The sequence below is a fragment of the Medicago sativa genome, chromosome 5, assembly GCF_051527215.1.
Source record: "Medicago sativa cultivar Bolivia chromosome 5, Bolivia_mono, whole genome shotgun sequence".
NCBI classification, from domain to species: Eukaryota; Viridiplantae; Streptophyta; class Magnoliopsida; order Fabales; family Fabaceae; genus Medicago; species Medicago sativa.
The window spans coordinates 47,321,809-47,342,152 of record NC_140753.1 but is presented as its reverse complement, the minus strand read 5'-3'; the positions used below and the strand labels follow the sequence as shown (position 1 = coordinate 47,342,152).

The 20,344-nt window shown below is 35.4% G+C and overlaps 1 protein-coding gene and 1 pseudogene across 3 annotated transcripts; both read left to right on the top strand.

Moving 5' to 3' along the window:
* The first annotated feature begins 2,179 nt into the window (after positions 1-2,179).
* Positions 2,180-9,803, top strand: LOC146922508 (mitogen-activated protein kinase kinase kinase 1-like). 2 transcript variants are annotated; one of them, XM_085715401.1, is made up of 9 exons: positions 2,180-3,356; positions 4,810-4,894; positions 5,089-5,151; positions 6,074-6,231; positions 7,320-7,392; positions 7,519-7,578; positions 8,363-8,473; positions 8,672-8,914; positions 9,225-9,803. In XM_085715401.1, exons 1-8 carry the CDS (start codon positions 2,290-2,292, stop codon positions 8,879-8,881), a joined length of 1,827 nt encoding a protein of 608 aa, XP_085571527.1. In that variant the 5' UTR covers positions 2,180-2,289; the 3' UTR covers positions 8,882-8,914; positions 9,225-9,803. The 2 variants fall into 2 exon arrangements, with proteins under 2 accessions (XP_085571527.1, XP_085571525.1); XM_085715399.1 differs by having other exon boundaries at positions 9,222-9,803.
* A 710-nt stretch (positions 9,804-10,513) lies between these two features.
* On the top strand, positions 10,514-19,816 carry LOC146922507 (disease resistance protein RPV1-like; annotated as a pseudogene). Its single transcript, XR_015012490.1, has 9 exons — positions 10,514-11,119; positions 11,791-12,887; positions 14,615-16,186; positions 16,382-16,506; positions 17,025-17,097; positions 17,195-17,254; positions 18,494-18,604; positions 18,819-19,059; positions 19,363-19,816. The product of XR_015012490.1 is annotated as a disease resistance protein RPV1-like (transcript).
* The last annotated feature ends 528 nt before the right edge of the window (positions 19,817-20,344 follow it).

Here is a 20,344-nt window from a genome sequence, read left to right as displayed (position 1 = left end):
CTAACTAGCCAACTCTCAACGGTCAAATTATCCCTTACTTCAAAATCATCCACTTGAATCACATGAGACATATCATACACATACTTCCTCAACCGAGATATATGAAACACATCATGAAGATTCGACAACGACGACCGTAACACAATCCGATACGCTACGGCTCTAACCTTCTCAACAATCTCAAACGGTCCAACAAAACGCAATGTTAACTTCCTACACTTTAAAGCTCGTCCAACACCGGTTATAAGATTCACTCTAAAAAACACACGATCCCCAACTTGAAACTCAATATCCTTTCTCATCTTATCATGATATCTCTTCTCGCCTACTCCGAGATGCTTTCATATTTTCCCGAATCATTTTCACCTTCTTTGTAGTCTCTTGCACAAATTCCAAGTCCTAACAAAACACTTTCTCCTAACCCATTACCAACACAACAATGTTCTAAATCTCCTTCTATACAAAGCACTTTTTGTGTTCTACACCTCTAAGAATCGAACCTCGGTATTCATATTTAGCGTCCGATTGCCACACATGTATGACAATTATTGTTAATATTTGTTAAAAAAGTTGTTTATGAATTTTCAATTGATAAGACAATATAATATCATAAGACTTTTAATCTTGAGGTGATTTTCTTCAATGAATAATTCTAGCCAACAAAATCCACCATTCATTACCAATCACAACCTACTAATCATGTAATGCAAAAAAACACCGGCGCACCGAGTCACATGCCTTTTCAAAATCCACCTTAAAGATCATACATACATGCCTTGACATCATGGCTAGATAAATTACTTCATTCACCACAACAACTCCATAAACCAGGTGCCTCCCGTTGATAAAAGGCGACAAATTGGCTGAAATGATTTTCTTCGTAACTTCCGCCAACCTTTCAACTAACACCTTTGCTAACAACTTCTAAAGAGAACCTAGACGAGAGATCGGACGGAACTGCCGAGATGGAGAGAGGAATCTACTTTTGGAATTGAGGTAACAAAATAGGATGCAAAGTTATGAGTGAGACTAACATGTGAAAAATTGATTGAACATAACCCCACCTTCAAAATCCTCTTTGATCACAACTTTAATTTTCCTCGTTTCAATTTTAATGGATTAGTTTGACTTATTAAAAATTTCTATCAACCTATTTTGATATAAAAATTTCATTTTAAAAAATAAGTTGACACATTGTTTTTTGACTAAAGTCTAATAAGTTGTGACATTTTTTTTAGAGGAAATAAGTTGAGACATTTTTTTTTTGAGTTTAATTGAAATGCTTTGACAAAGTGTAAAGTTCACTTTACACGGTCATCCAATAGAATTCCGACACATCCATCATACCCTCTCTCAAAATATGTTAATTGAATTGAATTAATTAATTCGAAAACCACGTTTCTCACTTCTCGGTTCTCTTGCTCGCTTGTTCCTCTTCTCTCGTTGTAGCATTTTCATCTCTTCAATGCAGCCTCCATGATCGTTCTTGGCGCTTGACGGAAAATGACGCCGTTTTTAAAGCACCGTAGGTAATTGAGGAACAAAAGGCCAAGTAGTTGAAGGAGCGGTTGATTGCTTGAAACAGATAAAATAAGATGGTGGTTGATATTGACGTCATTGGAACAAGTATAGTAGAAGACCCACCGTTTTCTTTCCCACACATCATACTTTGAAATTGATATCCCCCGATATCTAATACAAGCATGTTGATGCTCGTCATGTAACAACTAACAAGTACCTCAATAATATCAACCAATTCCAAAGTCTCACATCTCTCCGTGAAGGACGCCATGATTGTAGTGCGTCGTCGGTTGTCATGAAATTCGGTAGAGGATGGTTTGCATTTCGCACGACATGCACAATTACTTGTTTCTAGAATTAATTTAAATTCAATTAAAGAGATATGATGTGGCTGAATTTTATTGGATGGCCGTGTAAAGTGAACTTTACAATCGTCAGAGCACTACAATTAAACTCTTTTTTTTATTTTTTTAAAGATGATTTTGCCTACAAAATATATTTATGCGCGTGGACATAGAAAAATGTAAGAAGGAAAAAGTACAAAGCTCCACATAAGCAGTCAACGTGGTACCGCGTTTTTTGTATCCTTTCCTTTCCTCCTTTCTTTGATAAGATTTTTCTCTCTCCTTTAAACAAAATCGTTTACCATCTCCAACTTAGTCTGACTTCCATTTTTAATTTCCCAGTCTCTTAAACCATTTCTAAAAGTGCTTATTTTCAAAAGCGCGGTAGCAGCCAGCGCTTTTTAAATGGACTTATCACCTTTAAATGAATCACTTACCACGAATTTTCGGTTATAGAAACAAATCAACTACGGAAATGAACTCCAAGAAGAAGAAACAACCCAAGCTACAACGTCGTAATGCGGTGAAGAATTTCAACTACGATGCTCAACCGTCTTCGTCGTCGCCGGAATCTTCCGAGTCGGCGTCGTCGTCGGCGTCGATTCTTTGTACTCGATCGATGGATTTTCATGATCGGAAAAGCTTTAGAGTTGAAGGTGTTGACGGAGAATTTGATATTATTTGTCGGAGTTTAGGGTTGAATGGACCGGAGGATTTCTCGATTCCGGCGGCGGCTTGGGAGGCGATGAAGTTTCGGTCTTCTTCGGATGTTTTGCCGCGGTTGAATGTTTCGGAATTTGATGAAACGAAGACGAGCGGTGAAATTGATCAAGTTGGAGTAGTTGATTGTGTTGATAGAGTTTTGGTTAGAGATTCTCCGGCGGAGAGTAGTGGTGGAGAAGTTAATGTTTCAATTAGAGATTCTCCGGCGGAGAGTAGTGGTGGAGAAGTTAATGTTTCAATTAGAGATTCTCCGGCGGAGAGTAGTGGTTGCTGCACCGGCGGTGAAATTAGGGTTCCGGTTAGGGGTTTTGATGAGACAAGTAATTGTTCAACCGGCAGCGGTGGTATTAAAGGAATTAGACCGCCGATGCTTAAGCCGCCGCCAGGGGTTCGGGTTTCTGTTGTGGATGACACGTGTTCCACGTGGGATATTCTAAGGGATTTTGCTCCGGAAGGCGAAGGAAAAGAGAGAGAAGAAGAAGAAGAAGAGGAAGAGAAGGTAGATGAAGTAGAAGAAAAAGAGGAAGCTGGTGAATTGGAATTGAAGGTAGAAGAAGAGGAAAATGGTGACATTATTGGCGAGTTTTCGAGGTCGTGTTCGTTCACTACTTCACAAGAAGATGATTCATCTAGCACGACGACGGATACTAGGTCGAATAGTATATCTCCTAATGTGAGATTGAAGCCTTTTATTACTCCCGGGAGTTGGCAAAAGGGCGAGCTTTTGGGTCGTGGTTCGTTTGGAACTGTATATGAAGGAATTTCTGAGTAAGTGTTGTTTCTATTGATAGCCTGTTAATTGAATTTGAGTCTTGATAACGAGTGCATCGGGAGCACAATTTTAAGCATTCTAAATTAAGTAATTACATAGACTTTCTTAAAAACTTACCTTTTAAAATCCTTAAAAATGCCGGGGGGCACTCGTTAGCATTTCCCATCATATTTTGTAGTTTGGTAGTATATATGTTACTATGTATGGGGAAGTAGTTAATGAAGGTTGGAAAGATTAGTTTGGAATGACGGTGAATTTGATAAATTATGGCGACAGTGCCAGTGGTACTTGGTTTATATTAATTATTAAAGTTCAAAAGTGTAGCCAGGAGATAGGGGCACATTTTGATTGTTAAACTCACCGCCAATACAAACATTTGAAGATAAAATAAAAGGGGTCTGCATTAGGTAGAGTGTTTAGCGGAGTGAAATTGAGGGAGAAAATGATTTAAACTTTTATTGCTCAGTTATCTTTTTGGAAAAGAAGGGGAGGAAAATCTTGAATCAATTTTGGCTCTCTACGATATTTTAGGTGTTTATAAAAATTTATACATTAGTGATTTACTAAACTGTTTTTCTAATAAAATCTTTCTACTTTTTATTTACTTGGCCATTGCTCCAAGTTAGGGAACCTATTAAGTCTTGCCAAGTAGAAAATTGCTCTTGGCTGCCATGTAATGTCAATGTATTCGTATCCTTTCCTATTAAATTAGTGCAAATATTTTACCAAACATGAGCAAAAGAGCTCTAGAACCCTTTTGTGTTTTTGGTCAATTGCTGAAAAATAGTTTGATGTTGGCACCCCTTTGTTGCATCTGTCAGAATGATTCCTTTTTTCTCTTCTAGGCTGTCCATTTTGGCGCTATATGAAAACCACGGTTTTGAAATGCCTTACCTTGCTGTTTTTTTTTCTTCTTTTTCTCTTGGGCAAATATTCTAGATTATTTTTAACCTTTGATAGCTCTTTAAAGTCTGGGTTTTCCTCTATTATTCAGCCTCTTCATTTGGGTTTCTATAAACTGATAGTTTTTCCCTCTGTGGCGAGAGTATAAAAATACATAGTCTAGCCACAGAGGCACAAACTGTCAATTTACAGGAAGAGAAAAAAATACATTTATTCTTGCCGCAAGACTGCTAAAATTTGTTTTTCAAATGCCACTACGTATTTGTTCTGTTGCTCGTCATATTTGGAAAATTAATGTGAATTATTAGCATTATACAAGTAATCTTGTTTTTCTCATAATTTATTGGTGAAATTAAGTTGTTCTTGGTGAAATTATCGTCCAATATCTTCTATTCAGCATGCTTCATCTTTTGGGTTTGTTTCACTTTTGCTACTATGCTCAGGAACAAAGCCCTAAATAAATAGCCATTTACAGAATTTGATGTTTATAACTGTTAGGTAAGTTGCTAACTACCGATTCTATTCCCTTTCTGTTTACCATTGTAGAGATGGATTCTTTTTTGCTGTAAAACAAGTTTCACTGCTTGATCAAGGGAGTCAGGGAAAGCAAAGTGTCGTTCAACTGGAGCACGTAAGACATGCTTTCTCTTTCTATTGCTTCATAATTATTGTATACTTCAATTTTCCATTAATCGAAATCCTTTTATAACGATAAAGGTTTTCTTATAAATACTTTACTGTCTTGTGCAATATCTTTTCATCCATTTACGTTCTCATTATTTTTTCATCTATTTCTTTTCTCACTTTACTACTACCTCCTCTCAGGAAATTGCACTTCTGAGTCAGTTTGAACATGAGAATATTGTTCGATACATTGGCACCGAAATGGTACTTTTCTTGTTATCTCTTGTCTTCTCCTTTTCCTTTTATGGTCATTTTCATTTGAGCCCATGGTGAAAGAATCGGTTACATATATTGCTATTCATGTGCTTTCATTGATCAACTTTGGCTTTACAGAGTTGTTGGTTCATGACATCTTCAATTTTTTTGCCCCTATTCTTTTAGATGAAATATAAAATTTATATTGGTGCGGGCCTGTGCTTGGTGCGGGCCTGTGCATCTCTCATGGCCTAATGGTTTAATCTTTTTTGGTAGTTGTTTGTGACAGATTGACAGCTTCCATCGACTCGAAAGAGATTGAAGGATAGTTTTCTGACTAGTATTCACTAAACATGAAATGATACTTGATTGATTTTACACTATACAGACAAGTCTATTTACAATCCTAATAAATGATAGCTTAGAATTACTGGGAATGTATCTGTTCTAAATGACAGACATTAAGAAAACATTAATCTATGCCAAATAATATCAAATAATAAAGGAAAATAATCAAGAGGTAATTGTGCAGCACAACACATTTCAAATTTATGAAAAATGTAACATGTCCTTTTACTAGATGCTTTCAATGTATTGGAAAAGTTGTAGCCGAATCTGTACTAGATGCTTTCAATGTATTGCTAACTTCACCTTTTCTTGTCATACTAGGAAGCTAGGAACTGGTTTCGAATATAACTTTTAGCATATAAAGTAGAACTCACGTTATATTTCAGGTTGCATGTTAAGACAATTGGATGGATACCATACAATTCCTTCAATTATTTTCTTTAGTTACGCTGCAGTATTTTGTCAGCTATAAACAAGATTATCTTCTAACAGCCATTTATTGTTGTTGTCAGCTTGTCATTGCATCCTATAATTACTATCTTGAACTGTAGTTTATAATTTACATTCTGCTTGTTTATTGCAGGATGAATCAAATCTATATATCTTTATCGAGTTTGTAACCAAAGGTTCCCTTTTAAGCCTATACCGGAGGTATAAACTTCGAGATTCCCAAGTATCTGCTTATACGAGACAGATTCTGCATGGTTTGAAATATCTTCATGATCGAAATATTGTTCACAGGTGATCCCTAAATTTATTTATTTATTTTGCTATCCTTTGAGGTATAGGAAAGAGATGAATCCTTGTATTCTGGCATGCCTATATTCTTGCTTTCATTGCATGAAAGAAACTTCCACTTGCTGTCACATAATTGAAATATAAATATTGTTTTAAAATGACTTTGTAATAGTAGTGTTTCTTTTCCTTGTTGTTAATTGGTTATTTAGAACATCCCTTCATTTTCATAGTTCGGGATGTGTTTTACATATTCCTGAGGACCGTGAATGGTTCCATATATAGGGCAATATAGGAAAGGGGAGTGGAAAAGAGAAAATTATTATTGGGATAAAAGGATTTATCATCCAATTATTGTACTTCCTGTTCTCTTCTTGTCTCAAGTGTAAATATAACCTTTGATAATGGCTTGTTGTGACAGGGCCTAGAAGAATAAATGAGTACGGGGTTAGATTAGAGTGAATTATACAGTTGGATATCTGTCTTGTTTGTTGTAGTTGAAATCTATCATGGGGATGGGTAGTTAGGCAGAAAGGTTTAGAATAAAAGGACCTAGAGAGATGAGAAGCATTCAGTAATTCCAATGTGTGAACTGTGCAAAGGCTCTGATGTAGGGGGAATCCTTGGTGATTGTTTCTATCAATTTCACATTTCTCTTCCCTGGGTTCCTAAACAACTTGTGTTTTCGCGGCATTTGATACCTTGTTGGATGTGAATTTTCACAGAAAAGAGATGTCCTTCTCATTGATATCAGACTAATTTGAGGTTAAAGACGTTGAATTTGAATATTTTCCGAAACCATAAGCAGATATGATATTTAGATTTTAGCCTTAGAAACAACTTAGTATAAAAGCTTCAGATGTAGAGCATAAGAATCATTTCAACTCTTTCTTGGAACTTGAAACTATAGAAACAGCTATGTCACATAAGGGTTTCAGTATCAGAAATTCTAATTGGTACAATTTTTTTTATTTTTTGTTTATGGTGTCATAGTTTCTTTAGCATATTTGTTTTCTGTATTTCTGTAACAGTTATGTAGTGCCACGAAGTAATATTTGTGAATATGACCTAACTATTTTCCCTCGTAATTAAAGGGATATTAAATGTGCAAATATATTGGTTGATGCAAATGGGTCTGTCAAGGTTGCAGATTTTGGATTGGCAAAGGTGACCTTTCTACTCTGCTTCAGTTTCTGTCTAACTTTAACTTCAGTCGCGGAATCTGTACTTCCTTCAGTTGCATAAAATATAATTTCCATTTACTAATTTTACTTTGTGGTTGTTGTTTTTCAGGCAATTAAACTGAATGATGTTAAATCATGCCAAGGAACAGCATTCTGGATGGCACCAGAGGTTTGTTTTCAATCTTTGAAAGAGAATTATTATTGAATAAATGATGGTTCAACATATTCAATAAGTGGTTGGATAATAATGGTCTTCTTCTTTTGCCTGCTGAATGAAATTAAATTTTCATAAAGATACAGTTAGATTTAACGTTCTACTGGTTCAAATGCTTGCTTTGATTGTCTCTGAAGTTATTGGGACTAGGTTGATATAGTTATACAATTACAGCGACTAAATTGTGTATTTCCTTTATAATGACAAAAAGTGTTTTGGCTTTAATGGGTTCATCTTTTGGATCGGCCTAATAGTTACACTTACACCTCTATCTTTTTCACATGTCCCATTTATTCATCATATATCTTTAAGTAATCCAGAGGGGAGAGGGCCTTGGTAATCCAGAGTTCGGCCGGGAGGTAAGTAATGCCTAGCCAAGAATTGTTTCACCCAGGATCACACTCGGGGTTCTCCCGAACTATTCGTTCTCAGGGAGAGCTCATTAACCACTTGAGACCAATCACTTGGTTAAAAAGGCTTCAGAGGGAGTCAATCCCTCAACCAATAAGCAGCCAAATATATGTTTTACCACTGTGTCAGCATGCAACATATGATTAGTGATAATGGTGTTGTACTTGTACATATATTTGTTGGATTAGAAACCTTGAACTTGCTGGACTTCGTCAGCCACCTTAGCGACCCCCTCCCCTTAGATACACACCTACAAAAAAAGATGTTTCATTTTACGATTCTTATTTGGTTGTGATTCTGAAGCTTTGCTGTTGTAATTAATGTGCAGGTTGTAAGAGGAAAAGTTAAAGGTTATGGACTTCCGGCTGATATATGGAGTCTTGGATGCACTGTGTTGGAGATGTTAACTGGGAAAATTCCGTACTCTCCTATGGAATGTGTATGTATCATATTACCATTTCAATCCAACTGTTTCTTCTTTTTACCACGCTATTAACATGAGATTAAACTTAAGTGCCTTTTTGAAGTGTTACGTGGCTATGATTTGATCCCTATCTCTCTCTATAAAACTTATATGGAACATTGCATTACTGCTAGTTTTGATTTCCAAGCTTTGTTGAATCTCTTATGACAACAGATCAGCGCAATGTTTAGAATTGGAAAAGGTGAACTACCTCCAGTGCCTGATACTCTTTCAAGAGATGCACGCGATTTTATTCTGCAGTGTCTTAAAGTTAATCCAGATGATCGTCCCACTGCGGCTCAACTCTTAGACCACAAATTTGTCCAGAGGTCATTCTCCCAGTCCTCTGGCTCAGCGTCTCCACATATTCCAAGAAGAGGTTAAACTTGTCATCTCCAACTATGGAACATAATTAAGGTAAATATTTTTAGGTACTACCTAATTTTTTCCCCTGTTTATACCTTCTTATCAAGACATCTGAATTATTAATGTTTTTTTAGAACACTATTGTTACGACTGTCCATCCTTTCAAGAATTTTTATTCATAACTCATGATATCTATTGGATGGAGATTAGTAACAAATATTAGATGCATGAAGTGCCAGTTTCTTTTGAGTTGAATACACATACGATGCACGCTTTATTTTAATTGGGTGGAGCTGAACTGTATTTTAATTATATTTTGGTGACAAATATTCTTCCTAATAAATAATTTCTGAAACAGGAGGTGGAGAAGGAGAACAAAAGACTTTCTAACTGGTTTCCGGTGAAATTCTCAAATTGCACCTATGCAAACTGCAGCATGGGTTTATTTGATTATTTATCTCTTGATGACATATCTGTCATTCATTGGATTTAAAATGCTTCCAATGTTCAATATTCAACTTGTTAGAGTTGGTCTAGGGGTTATTATTGTAGCAATTGTTGGTCTTGTTGTGCCTTTTGACGTCAGAGTTTTCTTAGTTGTGTGTTTTTTGGTTGTGTTGTATCTTATATTTTTAGGCACTGCTTCAGTTCTAGTATTAGTCTCCGGAACCGGGGTGCATGAAATCATATTTGAGAATTAGGGTCACTGTATTGTGTAATTATGTGTTGTATAATTTATTTATTACTCAATGATAATATGTCTGTCAAAGCACGCTGTAAGTATCAAAATGTAATAGGTTGCCACTTGCCAGAGTCTTCTACCAATTTGTAGGCTAAACTTCTGGGAGCAATAGGAGCAGAAACTGGACACTTCTGTTGCTATTTTTGTACATGTTCTTTTGTTAGCAGGAAATTATCAGTGTATATTTTTATTCCCAAACTTGTTCTCATTTTCAACTTGGTTTCTTTTTGTTCGTTCATGTTTTGACCCTTTGATGTTGTCTCTGACAATTCTTCAAAGAAAAAACTACATTCGACAGCTGACCATGGAAAGCATTGCTAAATTATCCTGAAGGGGAGGAGAGGGGAGGAGATAGAGAACTAAATTGCGGAAGAGAAATTGAGAGATGAGATGGGAGAAATGCTCTAGAGATATAAAGAAAGAAGTAATAGTGTGAGGGGGACAAAGAAAAAGGTTATGCTAACAAGTGTAATAGAACAATTGTTAAGAATTCAAAAATAAAATAACTAATAAATTTTAAGTAGAAAAATATATTCCTTAAAAAAAAGTAGAAAAATATACTTTTTGTTATTTTAATGTTTTAAATGCACAATTTTTTTTAAAAAAATCCACTTTAAACTTTTAAACAAATGCCTCAAGAGCATCATCTCCCTTTTTTTAAATCCCATATGAGTGGCTATCTATCTCTGTTGGGTGTTACTTTTCTTTTTTCTTTTTTGGTACATGCTGCACTTTACTTTTACTGATTCGATATCATTCATGGCCATCTGCTTGTTTGCCAACGTGTAAAGCTACTTCTCATTTTTTTTTTTTGAAAGGAGCTACTTCTCATTTATCACGTGTGTTTCTCCTTCCTTCCCCTTATTCTCTCATTGTCCTTGCACAATTCATTTTTATCCATCTTTTGATATTCTCTCTTGATTTTTTATTTTATATTTTTTTCTTTCTCTTGATAGATACAACAATTCTCTTCTCTTGGAAGGGGAGGATCCAAATCCCTGCTTGTGTAACATACTACGGTTGGAACCATACATTTTCAGAACCATGGCTTCTTCTTCTCAAACTTCTCCTCCTAAGTATGATGTGTTCTTGAGCTTTCGAGGAGAGGACACGCGTAACAATTTCATCAGTCATCTTCACGCTGAGCTGCAAACGAACAAGATTCATACATTCATAGATGACAGACTCTGCAGAGGCGACGAGATTTCACCGACACTAGACAGAGCAATCGAAGAATCAATGATTTATGTTGTTGTTTTGTCTGAGAACTACGCTTCTTCCACTTGGTGTTTGGATGAACTCACAAAGATACTCGAATGCAGAGAAAGATATGGAAGGCATGTTATACCGGTCTTCTATAAGGTGGCTCCATCAGATGTTAGACATCAAAGAAAGAGTTATGCAGAAGCTTTTGTTAAGCACCAACGTAGATTTAAGGATGATCAAGTGAATGCATGGAAGAAAGCTCTAACCCAAATAGCTGCTCTCTCTGGCTGGGACTCACAAGTAACCAGGTCACTATTTTACAATTTAATAATTACATTGTCTTACCATTCATTAATAAACATTTTCATTTGCTATTTCCGTTGTATTTAACACTAGGGTGGCAAAATGGATGGATTAGATGGATGTGGATCTGGATTCTAATGGATGAATTAAAAAAGATCTATTAGTCCATTACAATCCACTATCTTTTAAAAGAGATCTAATAAGCTGTTTTGCATAAATAAGCAGTTTCGAATAAGTTGTTTTTTAAGAAAGAGATCCTAATAAGCTGTTTTGAATAAGCTAATTTTGCATAAATAAACTGTTTAGAATAAGCTGTTTTTAAAAATGAGATCGTAATGAGCTGTTTTGCATAAATAAGTTTTTTCGAATAAGTTGTTTTTTTAAAAAAGAGATCCTAATAAGTTGTTTTGAATAAGCTGTTGTTTTTAAATGAGATCATAATAAGCTCTTTTGCATAATTAAGCTGTTTGAATAAGCTGTTTTTTAAAAATATATTGTAATAAGCTGTTTTGCATATGAGGTTGTAGTTTAGTAATACTTGGATAAGATCTTCATTTTACAAAGTCAAACTGAATAAAATTGAACCAAGATGCGACTTATGTTTTTCTTATTAACTTCTTTAGGCTAGTTTTTATAGTTTGAAGACTAAAGCTTTGGTTTTTTTATCATGTGCCAGACCAGAACACACGCTTGTTGAAGAAATTGTGAGAGATATTTCAAGAAAATTGAATTTGAATCACTCTTTCGTAAGCGATTATCAAGGAATGATTGGAATTGACAAGCATATTGAACAAATCCAATCCATGTTGCACCTTGAGTCGAGTCCGTTCGAATGGTAGGAATTTGGGGTATGGGAGGCATAGGAAAAACAACAATTGCTACAGCAATATATGACAAACTGGCAAATCAATTCAGTTCCGGCAGCATCGTCCTAAACGTTCAACAAGAAATAGAGAGATTTGGACTAAACCATATACGAAGCAAATATATATCAGAGCTTCTAGGAGAAAACCACACACCCTCTAGATTAAGTCATCAAAGGCTCAAAAGGACAAAGGTTCTCCTCGTTCTTGATGATGTGACCAATTCTGATCAACTTAATGATTTAATTGGAAGGTGTAGTAGTTTTGGGGAGGGCAGTAGAATCATTGTGACTACTAGAGACAAGCAGGTACTGAAAAATGTCGATGCTGATGGAATACATGTCGATGCTGATGGAATACATGAAGTCAAGGGGATGAATTTTCAAGAATCGCTGCGTCTTTTTTGTTTAAAGGCCTTTAAACAAAACAATCCCATAGAAGATTATGCAGGCTTCACAGAGAAGATATTAAATTATGCTGAAGGGGTTCCATTAGCTCTCAAAGTTTTAGGCTCTTCTCTTTATGGTAGAACAAAGGAAGTATGGGAAAGTCAATTAAAAAAGCTGAAAAAGTCAGGCAAGCATGACATTTTCAAAGTGTTGAAATTAAGTTATGATGGGCTGGATGAAGAAGAGAGGGACATATTTCTTGACATAGCTTGTTTCTATAGAGGACATTTGGAAAATGTTGTAACACAAACACTGGATAGTTGTGGTTTCTCTGCTCATATTGGAATGGATGTTCTCAAAGATAGGTGCCTTATATCTATTTCGGAAGGTAGAATTATGATGCACGATCTAATACAGGAAATGGGACATGAAATTGTTCGTCAACAATGTGTCAATGATCCTGGAAAACATAGTCGATTATGGAAGCATGATGACATTTATAAAGTTTTAAAAAGAATAAGGTATATTCTTTTGTACAAATATCATATACTTATTTTCTTGCAGACTGCGAAGTCTTGTAACCACTTTTTTCAGTTTTTATTTGTCTCTAATTCCGTTGCATATACTTTTAGGGGACGGATGCAATCCAATGTATATTCCTGAACATGTGCGAGATAGAAAAGGTTCAATTACATCCTGAAACATTCAAAAAGATGGATAATCTTAGAATGATACAGTTCTATAAGCCGTATGGCTTTTCGAAAGACTCAAATGTGATTCTTCCTAAATTTCTTAAAAATCTTCCGGATGATTTAAAGTTTCTTCGTTGGGATAGCTTCCCTCAAAAATCACTGCCACTGGAATTTTGCCCCAAAAATCTAGTTAAACTTGATATGCCTCATAGCCATCTTGAACAACTATGGGAGGAAGAACAGGTATTTGCTTTATGTTCTGTTTCTGTGTTGAACTAATAGAAAGTCTCTTGATCTTATGATATGTCTGTTATTGCTAGTTAAGAAGTTGTTACTAGTTAGTTCATTAGATAATGGGTTAGTTAGTGGGTGTGTTAAGAGATAGTTAGGTCAAATAAGACACTCTGCCTATAAATAGGGAGAAGGGATTAGAGACGGCATCATTGTCATTTGAGAGGAACAGGGCTTTTGCCATTGGGGAGGTAGGCAGAGCTCGATGTGTTGCCATTGTTTGTAACGAAAGCAAATTCTTCTTCCCTATTATCAGTTAATATTCCAGTTGGTTCTATAATCTTATTAGAGTAGGATTCAAGAGCAAGTTTTACATATACAAAAGTTGGGCACACATACACAAATGATGAAAATTGAAGACATAATTTAGCGCATTTAATTTATTAAAAAAGGGCAACCCGGTGCATCGAAGCTCCCGCATACGCAGGGTCCGGGAAGGGGTCCCACCATTTGGTGTATTGTACGCAGCCTTACCCTGTTTTTACACAAGAGGCTGTTTCCAGACTTGAACCCGTGACCTTACAGTCACATGACAACAACTTTACCAGTAGCGCATTTAATTTATTATGTGTGTGAAATGATTTTTTTGTAGATATGTTTAAAAACATAATAAAAAGTTCAAAAAACTTGTAATGTTTCATGCTGGATTCTAGGGTGATGACTCAATAATATCACTCACTTTCTTCATTAGATTAAATAAAATGATTAAGTATTTGAATAGTTGAGTTGTAAGTGTTCAATTATTTATCAAATAAACTAGTTCAAGTTTACAAACTTTTATTTATGTTACTTTGGTCATTTATTTATTGTTTCCAGGATTTACCGAATTTGAAAACACTTGACCTTCGTGGTTCTGCAAACCTGGATAAAATACCAGACCTCAGTCAATGCCCAAATATTGAAGAAGTAGTTCTTAGTCATTGCACAAAGTTGAGTAAAGTCTACTCTTCTAGTTTCCTGTCCAAGCTCAAGTGTTTATGGTTAAATGGTTGTATTACCCTTAAGAGTGTACACATTCCTAGTAATATTTTCCGGACAAATTCCGGATTAATAGTACTCCATGGTTGTAGCAGTCTTGACAAGTTTTCAGTCAGTGTTCAAGGAATTACTAGAAGACCCCGAGGACGTTGTGCAAGACCGCATTCCGAGATCAAATTAGTAGACGAACCAAGACGTTTCTTGGATCCTTTTGATCCCCTGGATTATGCTGAGTCAAACAAAGAACCAAAGGATAATATACAATTACTATGCTTTGAAGAGTTGAGAGAAGGTTCACCCTCATTATTTCCAAGTCTCAACGAGCTTTGCTGGTTGGATCTCTCTCATTGTCAATCACTCAAACGCCTTCCAATTGACCTTTTCAAATTGAAATTTCTCAAAAGACTTTTCCTCCGTGGTTGCTCGAATTTGGAGGCGTTCCCAGAAATTGAGGAAATGTCGGGAAATTTATCGGTGCTCATCTTAGACGAAACAGCAATAATTGAACTGCCGTCGTCCGTACACCATTTGGTCGGGCTAGAAGAGTTGAGCTTGCACAATTGCTCAAGACTTGAGATTATTCCATCTTCCATTGGAAGTCTCAGCAAACTTAACAAGTTAAGCATTACCTACTGTGAATCGCTTGATACTTTTCCAAGCAGTATTTTCAAATTGAAGCTGACAAAACTTGATTTGCATGGTTGCTTAATGTTGAAGACCTTTCCAGAGATCTTAGAGCCTGCAGGAAATTTTGTTCACATTAACTTAACAAAAACAGCAATTAAGGAACTGCCGTCATCTTTGGAAAATTTGGTTGGACTTCAAACCTTGTGCCTGAAGTTCTGCACTGAGCTGGTGTCACTTCCAAACAGTATTGTCAATCTAAATTATTTATCTGAGCTTGATTGTTCTGGCTGTTGCAGTTTAACAGAAATCCCAAATAACATTGGTAGTTTGTCATCACTTAGGGAACTTTCACTTCAAGAAAGCAATATTGTGAGCCTTCCAGAGAGCATAGCTCATCTCTCAAGTTTAAAATCACTTGATTTGAGTGATTGCAAAAGGCTTGAATGTATCCCACAACTTCCGCCATCTCTAAACAAGTTGTTGGCGTGTGATTGTCCAGCCATTGGGAGAATGATACCAAATTCAAGGTTGGAACTTCCATTAGTTTCTGACAAGGATACCTTCAAATTTCATTTCACCAATAGTCAAGAACTGGATGAAACTGCTTGCAGTAATTTTGGGGATGAAGCACAGCTTAGGATCACCCAGGATGCATATAAGTCTGTGTTCTTTTGTTTTCCTGGGAGTGCAATTCCTGGTTGGTTTCCTTATCGTTGTAAGGGACACTTAGTAACAATGAAAAAAGATTCTCTAGATTCGCCACGTAATAATAAGCTTGTTGGTTTTGCTCTGTCTGTCGTTTTGGGTGGTGTAGATTTGGATGATGCAAAAGTAAGTAATAAAAGCTTTACATACAGATTAACATTTGAATCTGATGGTTGCAGACACCATCTTCCTATTCTTATCGATGACAATAGTTACTATTTCTATTGGAAGGGTCGAAATAGGTTATTCATCCAAGATCACACATTCATATGGAAATATCCATTGCACTTTGGAAGCATTGACAACAGCCTCTTTGATGTCCAAAAATTTACTTTTGAGTTCATCAAATGTGATTTTATCCCATATGTTAACTCAGATGTCATGGTGAAAGAGTGTGGAATATGCCCTCTTTATACAACAGAAAAGGATGACAATTGTGGTAATAGTTTGAGACTTTAAAACAATGACATTGAAGAATCGAGTCGGAGCAATGCTGGAAACAAACAAAAGAAGATAGGTGGTTGGAGGTATATAATATGTTTCAAATAGAAGTTCTAATTCTCTTTTTTTTTTTTAGTTTTAAATTTCATAAGTACTTTGAACACCTTTTAGGTTATTCCATGGGTTCATTTACAACAAGATATCCAACTTACCATAAGACAAGGTATTAATTCTGCTTTCACCTTGTGTTTAACTTTCTGTATTGATTGTTTGCATTTCAGGCATTTCAAATTCATTTGGATTTCATGCATGCAACTCTCTTTTTTGAAGTTTAGGCCCTGATTGGCGAGCTTGTCTGCACTTCATGAAGAATGCCGTGATTTATAAATGTTGTAGGCCTGATGTGGTTAGTGTTAATTGTGGTTTGACAGTTTCTAATTTGAAGACCATTTTAATTTTGTAATGTACAACTTTTTTAATATGGCTTTAAAGTCTTATTTATTGAGTTGTGGAATGGAACACCGGGAAATATCAGAAGAACTTCTTAACAACTTGTGTTTCTGTGGTGTTTGATACTTCGTTAGATGTGAATTTTAACAAAAACGAGATGTTCTTCTGATTGATATCAGACTAATTGAAGGTTTAAGTTGTTGAATTTGAATATTTTCTGAAACCATTAGCAAATATGATATTTAGCCTTAGCATAATATGATATATATAGTGTGATAATCATTTTAACTTGTTCTTAACTTGAAACATAGGTTTCAGTATCAGAAATTCTAATGGGTACAGTTTTATTTCTTTTTGATTTATGGTGTGAGAATTTCTTTAGTGTATTTGTTTTTTGTATTTCTGTACCAGTTATGTAGTGCCACGAAGCAATTTTTGTAAATATGGCCTAACTATTTACCCTCCTAATTGAAGGGATATTAAATGTGCAAATATATTGGTTGATGCAAATGGATCTGTCAAAGTTGCGGATTTTGGATTGGCAAAGGTGACCTTTGACTTTCGTCATGGAATCTGTACCACCTAGAATTGCATAAAATATAATTTCCATTTACTAATTTTACTCTGTGACTGTTGTTTTTCAGGTAACTATACTGAATGATGTTAAATCATCCCAGGGAACAGCATTCTGGATGGCACCTGAGGTTTGCTTTCAATCTTATCTTGAAAGAGAATTATTGAATAATGGTTCAACATGTTTACTACATTGTTTGTAACTTCATAATAGTTTATTTAAAAGTTAAGTGGTTGGATCAATAATTGTTACATGTAGATTTAGTTTATACTCCTCTTTTGCCTGCTGAATGAAATTAAATTGTCATACAGATACAACTAGATTTAATGTTCTACTGATTCAAATGCTTGGTTTGATTGTCTCTGAAGTTATTGGGATTCCGACCTAGAACCTCAGTTCATATGTAAATAAATCCTTCCATACATAATTGATTAAGGAATTATGTATTGTTTTAGCATCATGGGTTAGTTATAACTTATAAAGCTGAAACAATAAATCGCTAGTGTAGCTTGGACATCAAGATGTAAATGAATACAATTTAATCTATATGCATATGCGAACGTATTACCTTATAATAGGGTAAATTCTCAATTTGGTCTCTGAAATTGTTGGATTATATCAACCTAGTCTCCCACTTTATTGATATTCCAAAATGATGTTTGAAATTTCAAACATGTGTGTAGGAGATCCAGACAGAGGGAACGTCTTGATTGATATTTTGATATTCCAGGGATCATTTTGGGATATTGATAATAGGGAGGAATAGGTTGATATAGACCTTCAATTACAGCGACTAAATATTGTATTTACTCCTTTGTAATGACAAGAAGTGTTTTGGCTTTGATTGGCTCATCTTTTGGGCCGGCCTAATAGTTACGCCTCTCTTTTTCACATGTCCCATTTATTCATCATATATCTTTTATTAATTTTAGTAAATTAGATTTGTGTTTTGGGAGTTAACCCCACTTGTTCCTAGGGCAAGGGGACCTTAATAATCTGGAGTTCGGCCGAGGGGTAAGTAAAACCTAGCCAAGAATTGTTTCACCTTGGAATCACACTTGGGTTCTCCCGAACCATTTGTCCATAGGTAGAGCTCATTAACCACCTGAGCCCAATCACTTGGTTAAAAGGGCTTCAGAGGGAATCGATCCTTCAACCAATATAGCGCCAAATCTATGTTTTACCATTGCGCCAGCATGCAACATATGATTAGTGATAATGGTGCTGTACTTGTACATGTTTGTTGGATTAGAAACCTTGAACTTGCTGGATACACACCTAGACACACACCTACAAAAAATGATTTTTCATTTTATGATTCTTATTAGGTTAAGCAGTGATGTTGAAGCTTTGCTGTGGTAATATGCAGGTTGTAAGAGGAGAAGTTAAAGGTTATGGACTTCCGGCTGATATATGGAGTCTAGGATGCACTGTGTTGGAGATGTTAACTGGACAAGTTCCATAATTTCCTATAGAATGTGTATGTATCGTATTACCATTTCAAGCTCATAATTCAACTGTTTTTTTTTTTTTTTTACCACGCTATTAACACAAGATTAAACTGAAACGAATGTGACTTTTTGAAGTGTTATGTAGTTATGATTTGATCCCTATCTCTATATAAAATTTATATGAAACATTGCATTACTTCTAGTTTTGACTTCCAAGCTTTGCTGAATCTCTTCTGACAACAGATCAGCGCAATGTTTAGAATTGGAAAAGGTGAACTACCTCCAATGCCTGATTCTCTTTCAAGAGATGCCCGTAATTTCATCATGCAGTGTAAGTTAATCCAGATTATCGTCCCACACTGCGGCTCAACTCTTAGACCACAAATTTGTCCAGAGGTCATTCTCCCAGTCCTTTGGCTCAGCGTTTCCACATATTCCGAGAAGAGGTTAAACTTGTCATCTCCAACTATGGAACATAATTAAGGTAAATGTTTTTACGTACTACTTCATTTTTCTGCCCTGTTTATTCCTTCTTATCTTGACATCTGAATTATTTTTTTTAGAACACTATTGTTACGACTGTCCATCCTTTCAAGAATTTTTATTCATAACTCATGATATCTATTGGATGGAGATTAGTAACAAATATTAGATGCTTGAAGTGCCAGTTTCTGTTGAGTTGAATACACATACGATGCAAGCTTTATTTTAATTGGGTGGAGCTGAACTGTATTTTAATTATATTTTGGTGACAAATATTCTTCCTAATAAATAATTTCTGAAACAGGAGGTGGAGAAGGAGAACAAAAGACTTTCTAACTGGTTTCCGGTGAAATTCTCAAATTGCACCTATGCAAACTGCAGCATGGGTTTATTTGATTATTTATCTCTTGATGACATATCTGTCATTCATTGGATTTAAAATGCTTCCAATGTTCAATATTCAACTTGTTAGAGTTGGTCTAGGGGTTATTATTGTAGCAATTGTTGGTCTTGTTGTGCCTTTTGACGTCAGAGTTTTCTTAGTTGTGTGTTTTTTGGCTGTGTTGTATCTTATATTTTTAGGCACTGCTTCAGTTCTAGTATTAGTCTCCGGAACCGGGGTGCATGAAATCATATTTGAGAATTAGGGTCACTGTGTTGTGTAATTATGTGTTGTATAATTTATTACTCAATATGATAATATGTCTGTCACACTGTAAGTATATTATCATCAAAATGTAATAGGTTGCCACTTGCCACAGTCTTCTACCAATTTGTAGGCTAAACTTCTGTTGCTATTTTTGTACATGTTCTTTTGTTAGCAGGAAATTATCAGTGTATATTTTTATTCCCAAACTTGTTCTCATTTTCAACTTGGTTTATTTTTGTTCTTTCATGTTTTGACCCTTTGATGTTGTCTCTGACAATTCTTCAAAGAAAAAACTACATTCGACAGCTGACCATGGAAAGCATTGCTAAATTATCGTGAAGGGGAGGAGAGGGGAGGAGATAGAGAACTAAATTGCTGAAGAGAAATTGAGAGATGAGATGGGAGAAATGCTCTAGAGATATAGGGTGCGTTTGTTACGGCTTTAAAAAAAATAGATTTTGAGGTAAAAGAATCTAGAGATTTTTTTGTAGAGATTTTTAAAAAAATCTATTCTATTTGTGTTTGTTTACTATCCTAAAAATCATTTTTTGAAGATTTGAAACCCTTACACTTGAGCTCCTTGTATTTAGAAAAAAATAGATTTTGGAAAAACTACTTGGAATAGATTTTCATTTTG

What these genes read in the sequence shown, in the direction of transcription:
- LOC146922508 (XM_085715401.1), top strand. Translation starts at nt 2,290, where the DNA reads ATGAATCACTTACCACGAATTTTCGGTTATAGAAACAAATCAACTACG. An exon ending in GTATATGAAGGAATTTCTGA is followed by an intron (nt 3,357 to 4,809) that starts GTAAGTGTTGTT and finishes TTACCATTGTAG; the next exon opens with AGATGGATTCTTTTTTGCTG. An exon ending in GTGTCGTTCAACTGGAGCAC is followed by an intron (nt 4,895 to 5,088) that starts GTAAGACATGCT and finishes ACCTCCTCTCAG; the next exon opens with GAAATTGCACTTCTGAGTCA.